Here is a 12,193-nt window from a genome sequence, read left to right as displayed (position 1 = left end):
GACTTGGGGGAACATAGATTAGCAAAACAAGTACTATTGCCCCTTGTCTTTCTCTACATTTTTTCCTTCCAAATATAGGAGTGTGTGTAAAAAAGACATCTATTTGAGAAATTCCCTGTAATTCACGTGCTACTATGGTCACCCCGGAATTCAGAGATGTGCAAATAACCACTGCTCCTCAACACCTTATCTTGTGCCCTTTTTGGAAATGCAAAGGTTTTCTTGATAGCAATTTTTTTACTCCTTATATTTCAGCAAATGAATTGCTGTATACCCGGTATAGAATGAAAACGCACTGCAGGGTGCAGCTCATTTATTGGCTCTGGGTTCCTCGGGTTCTTGATGAACCTACAAACCCTATATATCCCCGCAACCAGAGGAGTCCAGCAGACGTAACTGTATATTGCTTTCGATAATCTGACATTGCAGGGAAAAGTTACAGAGTAAAACGTAGAGAAAAATTGATGTTTTTTTCACCTCAATTTCAATATTTTTCTTTTTCAGCTGTTATTTTCTGTAGGAAACCCTTGTAGGATCTACACAAATGACCCCTTGCTGAATTCAGAATTTTGTCTACGTTTCAGAAATGTTTAGGTTTCTGGGATCCAGCATTGGTTTCATGACCATTCCTGTCACTGACTGGAAGGAGGCTGAAAGCACAAAAAATTGCACAAATGGGGTATGCCCCAGTAAAATGCCAAAATTGTGTTGAAAAATTGGGTTTTCTGATTCAAGTCTGCCTGTTCCTGAAAGCTGGGAAGCTGCTGAGTTTAGCACCGCAAACCCTTTGTTGATGCCATTTTCAGGGGAAAAACCACAAGCCTTCTTCTGCAGCCACTTTTTCAAATTTTTTTGAAAAAAACGAAATATTCACTGTATTTTGGCCAATTTCTTGGCCTCCTTCAGGGGAACCCACAAAGTCTGGGTACCTCTAGAATCCCTAGGATGTTGGAAAAAAAGGACGCAAATTTGGCTTGGTTAGCTTATGTGGACAAAAAGTTATGAGGGCCTAAGCGCGAACTGCCCCAAATAGGCAAAAAAAGGCCTGGCACAGGAGGGGGAAAAGGCCTGGCAGCGAAGGGGTTAATCAAACAAAAGAGTTTATTGTTGTACTGCAGAAATGCTGAGCTCACATATTTGAAGTTGCAATCAAATGTGAGAATGAAGAAAAAGGAGACTCTGTAAACTATTTACCTAGGATCACACAACTTCAGACCCTTTTACTAGTCAGGTACATTACAGTTAGGTCGAGTAGATTATTTAAGTTACTCGACCTGCGTGATTTTTTGAGGCCTGAATAGCTTTGACATTTCAGCTGATTTCTTTAGCAAACTGTACTGCAGATGCCCCATCTGGCCCAAATTTCCAACATTTCTTTGGCAGTGTTCCTGCTTACTTTCTTGAAGTGATTAGCACCTCTCACTTGGTGCAACTTGGCTAGTGTATTTATATCCCACCTGTATGAGTTTATCAGCTACCACTGTCCACATGGGAAGATGATGTCATCCCATAGCACACAGTCAAGGAAGATCCTCTCTTCAGGTGCCCATAAAGTAGTTGGTAAGGCACTCCACATCCCACTCTCACTTTGCATGAACATGTCCATAACAGACTGTATTCCTATCTGCAGATTCAAGCTTGCCACTATGGAGGGGTCAAGCCCCCTGCACTCTGTGACCAGTGAAGTGGTTGTCCAAGTTCGAAGCTATAACAAATGATCTAGGAACTCTATGTGATTTTCAGAATGTCTGCCTCCTGCACAAAATATATCTGCTAGCACTATTCTGGCCACACAAAACTCAATTTCAATGTATCATCGGTCAACAACATACTGTCTACCTGAATCTGATCCCCACTAAAATAGAGTATGTCATCACTGTGGGTCTCACCCAGACCCACCAGATCTAAATGTCACTCTCCGACATTAATCTAGAGAGATTTTCATACGTGTTAACCAACTGCGCAAAATCACTGGCCTAATATGCAGACTGTAATCTTTATTTAAAGATAGAGTGAGAGTAAACTCCTGATCTTGCTAAGCTGTAAGAAATCAAACCACTACACCTTCCAGTCCACATCCGACCTAAGGCTAGGCATCATCTTCAAGATTTTCAACGCCTAGTGCAAACATTGGCAGAGAAACTCCCCATCTGAAACCTGCTCTGCACAACTTGAAGCTCTACACATGGCCAAACTACTGAACAAGATAAAGAAAAATGAATGTGCAACTGGCCAAGCCTACTCTAGGTATGTCCAAATTCTGGAACAAGATTCCCCTAAACCAAGAGACAAGCCCCTCCTCAAAGCATTTCATGAAACAAAAAAATACTCATTTTTCGATACCAACATACCCACTGCGAACACCCACTCCCATCTACAAAGTCAGATGGACTTCTGTAAACGACATTGCAAGCCTGCTCTAATAAAATCACTCTTTAATCCAGGGTTCTAAGTTGGCACTGCATACATTCTCTGACAAAAATAAGTGAGGATAATAAATTTGGTTTCCACAAGGAGTTAGCACATGGAGTTTACATACAGTAATAGCATGCTGTATTGGCACAAAGTGTTGTAACACGGTATTAACATTCATCTCTTAAACTACCCACACCTCAAAGTACAGATCCTTACCCTCCTATCTGTTTCTTGAGCTTGGCACATAGGAAGAGGTCAGTGAATAGGAAGACATGCCGCAGTTTTCGTGCACCCTCCATCAGCTCCACCATGAAACTGTCCTTCAGGAGCTGCCGGTTCTGCAGGAGGGAGGAGACAAAGATACAGTCTGTGGGGGACACAGAAGAGCCCTTTAGCACCCAGGACAATGCCCTAAAGGCATGATCAGGAATTCATGGAGAGGTCCTCATGAGACAATGTATGAACCTTGCGGCTTCTACAAGTCCTTAAAGGTTCCAACTAAACATGCGCATTTGTTCTTAAAAAAGTATCCCTCTTACAGCTCCAACAGGCTATACAATTGATGTTGTCTTAAGTCACTCACCAGTTGCTGCTGTGAGGGTTTTAATTAGAGCCTCTCCTACAAAAGAATCTGCACCCCGCAAGTCCAGAGAGGAATGCATGTCTCAACTCTAAATGGGCATGCACCTTTCAACTCTAATGAAGGAATCAGAATTGAGTTTCACAACAAGTATAAACCAGGAGGCTCCCTTGGGGCTTCTGAAAGAAGCTCCAATGGGTAAAGCACACAAAGGCTAGCAATACCATGATAACCTGACTTGTTAAGAAGCTGTCTTAGATTAAGCACCTGGTAATAGGCAACACTGGGAGCCAGAGCTTGCAAGACATAGCCAAGGCTCCATAGATGCCATTAATCAGGTTAACTTGCTGGCCATGCACCACATACTGCCATTTCTCCAGCTTCCAGTGCTGCTCCTCAGTCATAACCACCAACAGTATGTCAACTACAGAACACTAGCTCTCTGGAACTTCTTTCTGTGCATATCGGCATCCAAAAGTCTGCCTTTCTCACCGTCACCGACAGCACTACCAAGTTTCAATTACAGAAAAAAATGATCTGTTAAAAATTCCCAAAGCCAGCCAAACTTGTCTCCAGCCTTTTGTAGGAATGGTCAAATAACTCTTCTGATTCCATTCCTATCACACCGGAGGAAAAGTGCTTCAAGGTGTGATTGGGCATATGTCCATATTTTCATGTGGTCTTTATTTCTGCAGACTCATTTTTTAATCTATATTTCTTTAGTATGTATTTTGACACTGTAGGAAGAAACAAGGATTAACTATCTACCCTGCATGTGGCACTGGATTCTCTTACCAGTTTTAGTCCTCAAGTCTGGCTCTAGTTTGGTCCCCTGTGTGAGCAGTATCCCAAAGAATGCTGGGCTTCAAGGGATGAAAAGATTAATGTAACAGGAGGTTCAAAGGAAGGCTGCACAGTCCCAGGACTGATTGGTCACAGGATGTTGCCTCATTCACGAGTAGGTACCATCACCATAATGCCATTTCTGAGCTCTCCTTTTCATGCCATATTCGACTCCTGCTCCCCTCAGCGACACATAATGCTGCATCAGCTCACACAGAGTGAGAGTCAGTGATTTTATTTCTTAACAGCCTGATCATGAGAATGACTGCACCTACGTGCTAAATCAGTCTGGAGAGGTTGGCAGATAGGGGCATGTAGGTTAAAGAGAAGTGAATTAGGGTGCTTTGATAATCCTGTGGCTGAGATTACGAAGTTAATGGGGCAGCTAGGGAAGAATATTGAAAAAGACCAGAACTCCAACCCATTCAACCTATCGTAATTACACATTTTAGACTATTACAACCAAGCTGTAGAGTTCTTCTGAGTGCCTTTGATCGGTTTAAAGTTGATTTAACTTAACATGACTACTACAGCTAGACAGATTAAGGTTATTAACATGGGTACACCACTGTTCCTGTAAAACCTTGACAACACTGGGCAAAGAGAGGGAAATTAAGAGTGAAACCTTAATTGATAGAATGTATGCATCTCTTTTTTGGCTTGAATATTTGGAAATTGAGAGCACAGGAAAGAAATCCTTGGCACAGAGGAAGAGGAACCATTCTAAAAGCCTATCTGGGGTTCACACCAAGGGCTTTAATAGGCAAGTGAGATTGCAGGACACCTTCCTAATCACAGTATCCAGCGATCCCTTCTTGAATTTTGCAGGAACCACTGAGAATTAATGTTATTTTATTCAAGCTCTGAGGCACCTTATTGATTCTGAGAGGGTGTCATTTCACAGGATGTGGCAAAAGTGAATGTTCTAACATGGAGATAGTAATGTCTGCCCTGAGGCAGCACAGATATGTTCTACCAGCACAAGCAAATCGCTCCTAAAGGAGCTTTCTGCTCTGAAAGAATGCCGCTCAAGTAGTGCAATGATGTCGAAGTGGTCGTGGAAAGTAGGCCATAACATGTGTAATCTGTTTGCATGGACAGGCTGCTTGGTAAATCTAGGGCGGCACATGGATAGTCAGGGCTGTGAGCCTAGGATGCATGGAAGCATACAGACCGAGAAGTCTGAGGGCTCGCGAACAATGTAAAGCCATAGGGACAGCGTATGGAGTTTGTGGCACCTGGGGAGACAGTGACATTAGACTAATGTGCATGAGCAGGCAGTGTGAGACACTGGTCCACGTCGGAAGACTGCACAAGAAGCTTGATCCACATAAGCAGAGAGTGCAAGGAACTTAGCGCACACAAGCAGACTGAGCGAGGAACGTTGAGTGCATGAGCAGACAGCACAAAGAGATTGGGACATATAAGCAGAGAATGTCAGATGGAGGAACAGAAAGTGTGAGGACCAGGGACGCAGGACCAGACAGTGTGAGAACCATGATGTACGAGCAGAGAGCACTATGAGTTTGTGACACATGAGCAAATTGTGTAAGAAGTGTGCGATCCTTGAGCTGAGGAACTTGGGACGAAAGCAGTGCAAGGAGCGTGGGACTTGTGAGCAGACAGTGAGAGGAGTTTGGAATGTATAAGCACTGAGCACTATGAGTTTGGAACACACGAGTAGAAGACGCAATAAGCATGTGATTCATGAGCAGACAGTGCTAGGAGCTTGAAACACATAAGAAGGGAGCATTGGAAGCTTGGGACGCTTTAGCAGACAGTGTGAGAACCGTGGGATGCGTGAGCAGACAGTGAGAAGCTTTGGACCTATGGAAAGCATGAGGTGTTGGCACAACCAACCAGCACACCTGAGTCACGTTTCAATCACCAAATGTCAAGCACCATCTTACAATGTACACTACAGAGAAACCATAATCTTACTTTTTGTAACTGGTCCTTTTTCTGCTGCAGAGAACAGGACCATGACCAGTTAGCTGTGGTATCAGTAAAAACATTGACAAATTATTGCATTCGCAGAACATTTCTAGTTGATCTTCTGGGGTCAAGAATCCCCATTTCTTGCAAGTTTAAAACTTATATTTCTGGAAAAATATATTCCATTTTTTCAGCAAACTAAATCATATGAAGTGCAGCTGAAGCATGCCCTCGCAAACCTGGACACTTAGGGCCAGATGTAGGTAGCCTTTTGCGCCTCGCAAACGGCGAAAAGCGCCGTTTGCGAGTCGCAAAAGGCCTCACGCGATGCAGAAACACATTTTGCGAGTCCGTACCGACTCGCAAAATGTGTTTCCGACTCGCAAATAGGAAGGGGTGTGCCCTTCCTATTTCTGACCGCATCGCGATGTAGAGTTGATTTGTGACCGCGAAAGCGGTCGCAAATCAACTCGCAGTTACCATCCACTTGAAGTGGATGGTAACTCATTCGCAAACGGCAAGGGGTCCCCATGGGACCCCTTCCCCTTTGTGAATGCAAACAAAAATATTTTTTCAGAGCAGGCAGTGGTCCTATGGACCGAAACAAAAAGGTTTCGGTATTTTTTTTCTATTTGCAGCTCGTTTTGCTTTAAAGAAAACGGGCTGCAAAAAGAAAAAAAAAACTGCTTTATTCAAAAGCAGTCACGGACATGGTGGTCTGCTGTCTCCAGCAGGCCACCATCCCTGTGAGTGCCTAGACTCGCTATGGGGTCGCAAACTGCAACCCACCTCATAAATATTTATGAGGTGGGTCTTTGCGGCCCCATAGCGAGTCGCAGAAGGTGTCTGAGACACCTTTCTGCCTCGCAAAATGTTTTCTTCCTACATCTGGCCCAAAGTGCTTTAGAAACTGAATAGTGATGTCCTTTCATTTCCCAATACTAACTCCAATACGGCCTACACTAATCACCATGATGGACAATGAGATAAGAACTGACTGCGGGTCATCAAGCAAGAGTAACAAATTAAAAATACAGGCCAGTAATGCTGAAGCAAACTGAGATTCGAGTGTGGCGTGAAAGCACATATGCTGCACGCAGCAGCGTGTAACTGCTAAGAAAGAGCCCCTTTCTTTGCATGTTTCATGCTTTTCTATATAACTGTTCATCACTAACCACAACTGCATGTTATCATGATGTCCCTGCTGGGTTACCATCCATTTGGGTTATCCTTCTTATGCACATTGCCATTTAAGGCACTTCTTTTAAGAGGACTGCCGAACATTAAAAAAAAAAAAAAACACTCACAAAGATCACAGAACCATTTCTATTAAATCAGAATAGTTGAACAGATAGGAGGCCTTGAAAGTCTGTGGCCAAAACTTACAGCGCCAATAGGAGGAGCAGGCAGCATTGTCTCATCCCAGTCTATGTGCCTCGAGTATCCCACTTTTGTTGGGTTTCAAGCTTGACAAAATTCAAGAATGTGTCAGACTTGCTAATCTCCAGTGTCCAATGGCCTTGTAGCTGAAAATATTTCTGTTCCTTGAATGACAGCTTTGGAAGCACTTGCCTTGATCCCTCAGAAAGTAAAATCTGGATTCCCCAATGTTCCTTGTCTGGTGTGTATTCGAGCAGTCTACATTTTTAACAAACGTTCCTGAACATTTAAATTTAGCAGTGGCCACCCCTCTGCTGAAAAACCCATGACATAACGTGCAGGATGAGGATACTTATCAGCCGGCAAGGTCTTGAAGAGGACTGCTGATCAGCAAACCCAATATTTTCCTGAGTCAAAGGAGTGCCTTGAACATTACTAGATTCCAACCACACAAAGGTACAGAGTGCCTCATGTTGATGGTTCTGGGTGATCTCTCAATGCCAATAGATGGCAGCAGGGCCTCTGCATTTATTGAGTGCTGCCAGTCAGATTCTTATGACTCGGTCAACAGTGTCATTCTACTAAAGCAGCGGTTTCCAACCTGTGGTCCGCAGACCCACAGGGGTCAATGACACAATCCCAGGGGGTCCTCAGGCCTGGGCCGGCAGGGAGGCACTTCTCCAGCTAAGGCCTCTCAAAAGAATCACATGCATATGCATGCTTTTATATTTGTTACTGCACTTGCGCAGCAGTTTTAAAAGCACTGCAAAGTTCCTTGTACATCCAGCAGCTGTCCGAAAAAAATAAAAACGTTAAGATAACTCTGGTGATTAATTAACCTGCTGGAGAGTGATTGGAGCTTTGTCTAGTGGCAGTTTTGACTCATCTAAGGTAGCGCGGATGGTTAATATGTTTGCTGCAAAGAACGTATATCATGCAAAGAACAGTATTTTATGTGCATATCACAGTAGGTTACTGCTTTTGGCACAGAGATTCTTTTGTTACTGAGCAGTTCATAAGTTACAATAGTAATCTAGCACAGTGATCTATGAACTGCCATCAAAGAGCTGCAGGCAAACTACATGGAGCGGCGGGGGTGGAGCTTGCCGAGCAGTAAGATGGCCGAAGATGAACTCTGCTCCTGCCGTCACTATACAATCCTACAAAATCCTACAGCCCTAACACGTTCTATACCCCTACAAATATAGATTATGCCCCCACTGTGACTGCAGTGAAGCTGGGGGCGCCGATCATTGCCTGACGTGCAAATGGTGTAGGCGAAGCAGCCTGTCTGGGCGGCAGCGGGTGGGCAGTTGGGCCTCGAGGTTGCGGACGGTCGAGGAGAGGCCTGGGCAGCCTGCAGCGGATTTGGGGCCGGAACTGTTGGTGGGGCCACTGCTGCTGAGATCAGTTGCACTAGAGGGGAGGTGGCACCTGAAGCGCGTGCAGGGGACCTCCCCAAACTGGAAAAGTGAGAGCTGAGCCGCAGATGACAGGCAGGGTGGGCCACTTGGGAGTGCGACCACACGGCCAAGACCAGAAGAGAGAGGAGGCCTGCTGAAGAGCAACCTGAAAGTGGCTACCGACCCTACTCCACGCAAAGATGGGCAAGGCGGATACGATGCAGACCAAGTTGCACTTTGAGGCATGCCAGAGCTGTTTTGCCATTTGTTGTTAGATATGAAACAAGTCGAAATCAAAGGTAAACGAGTGTACCTGGTAATCTGGATCTTAATAATGGTATGGTTTGCTGCAGATCCTTTTGAGAGAGCCACACCTGTGACCTCTCTGCACTGATATTCTAATTGTATAATGCTTTAGGGAGATTCATTCAACCTTTCAATTCAGGGCTGTAGATGATAATGCATAGCAGCACGTGTGAGTGCCTATGGTTTTATTGGCTGGCAATATCTGCCTTTGTGTGTGTACCACAGAATCTGGGAGCTCTTGTTGGAGGGGGGGGTTAGTGAGGTTAGGGTTGAAATTCTCATAAATCGACATGCTAGTTGTGGGTCCGCTTGTCGTAGGAGCGGGGTGGGCTATTGGGAACGTTCTGATTGTTGACTTTGTTTACTGCACACAACTACTAACATTTCGCTTGACAGCGCCAGGTCCAACACATTCTCTACCAGCGTCACACGGCGGGGGTCAATACAGAGCCAGATGATACTACTCCCCACATACACCTAAGGCTTCTGACCTGGAATGTCAGGGGCCTTAATAACCACAGGAAAGTATGAGCAGTTATTGCATATCTTAAGCGTCATCATGTTGACGTTGCAATACTCCAAGAAACTACTTTGGCCCTCAATAGTCCAGTACTTACCGCAAGTAGATTACAAGGCCGTTTTGTAGCGGCAGGATACACTTCACATTCCCGTGGGGTATTAATCTGGACTGGCAAGATGCCAGGGGTGCAGATCCAGGAACTCTCCAATTTTGTTAGTATGGCTTTACGGCCCTAACTATGATAACCCCCAATTCTATTAGGGCCTGTCGGCAGTGCTGGTCAGATGGAGAGAGATGCCACAGATCTGGGGTGGTGATTTTAACTGTGTGTTGGATCCAGTGGTGGATCGTTCCTCAGGGCCTCCAGGATGCCTCTCAGTGACGGCCCGCACCATACGTAAAATAGCAACAAATGTGGGATTGATCGATGTATGGTGGCATAGGGATCCCACAAGGGAGGCTACTCACAATATTCAGCAGTATATAATTTATACACAAGGTTTGACTACTGGTTAGTGTTCAGAAGTCTAGTGTCACGAATAACTGACTGTGAGACGATGCCTAGGACTCTCTCAGATCATTTACCAGCTCTGGTGACACTGGAGGCTCACGGAAGCTGGTTGCCCCTTTCATGTGGCAGCTTCCGCCCTACACATTGTTGGAAATGGTGTTTAAAAACGATCTACAACAGGCTATAGAAGATTTTTTCCGCAATTAAATTGGACGGTCCCCATATTTAGTGTAGTATGGGAGGCCTTCAAAGTATACATCAGGGGAATCACTATAGCTAAACATGCAGGGGGTCTTGAAGTCTATGTCGGACATTTTGGGCTGATTGAAGAGAGAAATGGGCAAATTAGAAAGGGAACACCTAAACTCAGCAGACATCGTTCTGCTGAGACAAATTAAGGAGAAACTCTCTGAGAACCATGCCACTGCCCAAGACGAACTGAAACATATTGGTAAATACGCAATGGCTTACTCCTATGGGGAAGGTGAGCAACCTGATGTGGGGCTAGTGGCCCTGATGAGACCCAATAAGAACCTCAAGGTAGTTTTGGAAGTAGAAACAGCAGACGGTCAGTGCATCTGTGACTCGCTAGGAGTCATAAATAGATTCAAGGATTACTATATGGACCTACACACTACTAAGCCAACATATAATGAATCAGACACCAATGATTATTTAGAATACGTTGCCATGGCCTGGCTCACAAATGATGACAGGGAATGTCTTATGTCCCCGCTGCAACCGCCGGAGATTCGTAGGGTGCTTAAAGATATGGCAGCCGGCAAAGCCCTGGGCTCGGACGGGCTCACTGTGGCATTTTATAAGACCTACCAAGAGATTCTTATGCCTCATTTGCAGGTCCCGTTTGGTGAAATCTCTACTGATGCCCTTATGCCACCTTATGTTCTCTGCTTAATGTTGACATGAAAATATATGCTAACATGCTGGCAAATAGGTTGGTCAGACTGGGGGTGGTGGGGATTCTGGGGGGTGTATTTCATACCAGGTAGCTCTCTTGCAATGAATCTCAGAATCTTATTTGGCACACAGAAGAAAATTGACCCTGCAGTGCGGGCTACAGCGGTCTTTTGAGACACAGAAAAAGCTTTTGATTCGGGTGAATGGAGATTTATGTTTGCGTTGCATTGGAGTGGCTGATGTATTTCTCCAATTTGTGAGGACCCTCTACACTAAGTCTACAGCACGGATGAGGTCTAATGGCACTGTCTCAGATGTTATAGAAATCACCAGGGGTACTAGGCAAAGGTGCCTATTGTCGCCCCTCTTATACGCGCTGGTGGCAGAACTGCTGGCCTGTACCATATGAGAATATCACAGGCATAGAGGTATCTGCTTCCCAGGGTACACTTTGAAGATCTCCACCTATGCGGATGACACTCGGTTGTATGTTCGCGACTCGGAGAGTAACCTTTCCCTATTGCTCTACGAGGTGGTCCAATTTGAAGGTTATTCTGGTTTAAAGATTAACTGGAGAAAATCTATTATATTCCCCCTCACTCTAACTATGACCCCGGTGCCGTTGGATTTTCCCCTCTTGTGGACGGAAGACTCTGTCCGCTACTTGGGGATTCTGATACACACTGACTCGACAGTGGTCCTCCTTGAGAATTATGCCAGAGCAATACAGAAACTGTCAGAGGCGGTGGACAGATGGATCAGGCTTCCCCTCTCGTTGATGGGGCAGAGTGCCCTCATGAAACTGGTGGTCCTTCAGAGATTCCTATTTTTATTTCAAAATGTCCCTATATTGCTCCCCAAGATAACATTGAAGATGCTGAAATCCCTGCTGTTTATACTTGCCTGGGCAGAGAAGCAGCCTAAGGTCCGATGGGAGGTACTCACATTGCCATACAGAATAGGAGGATAAGGCGCTCCTGACACAGAGATCTACTATGACGCTGCAAGCTGCATGCTTGGCGCATAGTTGGATTCATGGTCCCCATGACACACTGCACGCCTATATTGAGCATATCTTGCTCCCGCGCACATTGCCTCAGCAATTGTTCTCTTCCCCAAAGAGGCATCATGGCATTTTGAATTCCTTGAACACTACAACGCATGCATGGCACAAACTCATGGCCCTGCAGGTGCTTCCATTATTGTACAATGCAGTTTATTACACCCCTGCTAGGCTTCAGAGGTATGTGCTTTGTGCCTCGGCCGATTGCCCGAGATGTGGAGCAGAAGAGGCCAATTTCCTCCACATGGCATGGACCTGTCCAGGAATCCATAAGTTCTGTTTGGCGATGTTTACCGAGTTGGAGCAGACAGAGAGTATT

General features: G+C 45.1%; 1 protein-coding gene across 1 annotated transcript in view; it reads right to left on the bottom strand.

The window, feature by feature from the left end:
- Positions 1 to 12,193, bottom strand: part of BCR (BCR activator of RhoGEF and GTPase) — a 356,931-nt gene that overhangs the window by 138,388 nt on the left and 206,350 nt on the right. The window contains exon 9 of the mRNA XM_069215112.1: positions 2,632 to 2,753. Coding sequence (XP_069071213.1) covers positions 2,632 to 2,753 — 122 coding nt within the window. The remainder of the gene's footprint in view (positions 1 to 2,631; positions 2,754 to 12,193) is intronic.

The sequence above is a fragment of the Pleurodeles waltl genome, chromosome 11 (assembly GCF_031143425.1).
Source record: "Pleurodeles waltl isolate 20211129_DDA chromosome 11, aPleWal1.hap1.20221129, whole genome shotgun sequence".
NCBI lineage: Eukaryota > Metazoa > Chordata > Amphibia > Caudata > Salamandridae > Pleurodeles > Pleurodeles waltl.
Note: the sequence above shows the minus strand (reverse complement) of the source record. Positions and strands in the feature narration are given on the sequence as shown.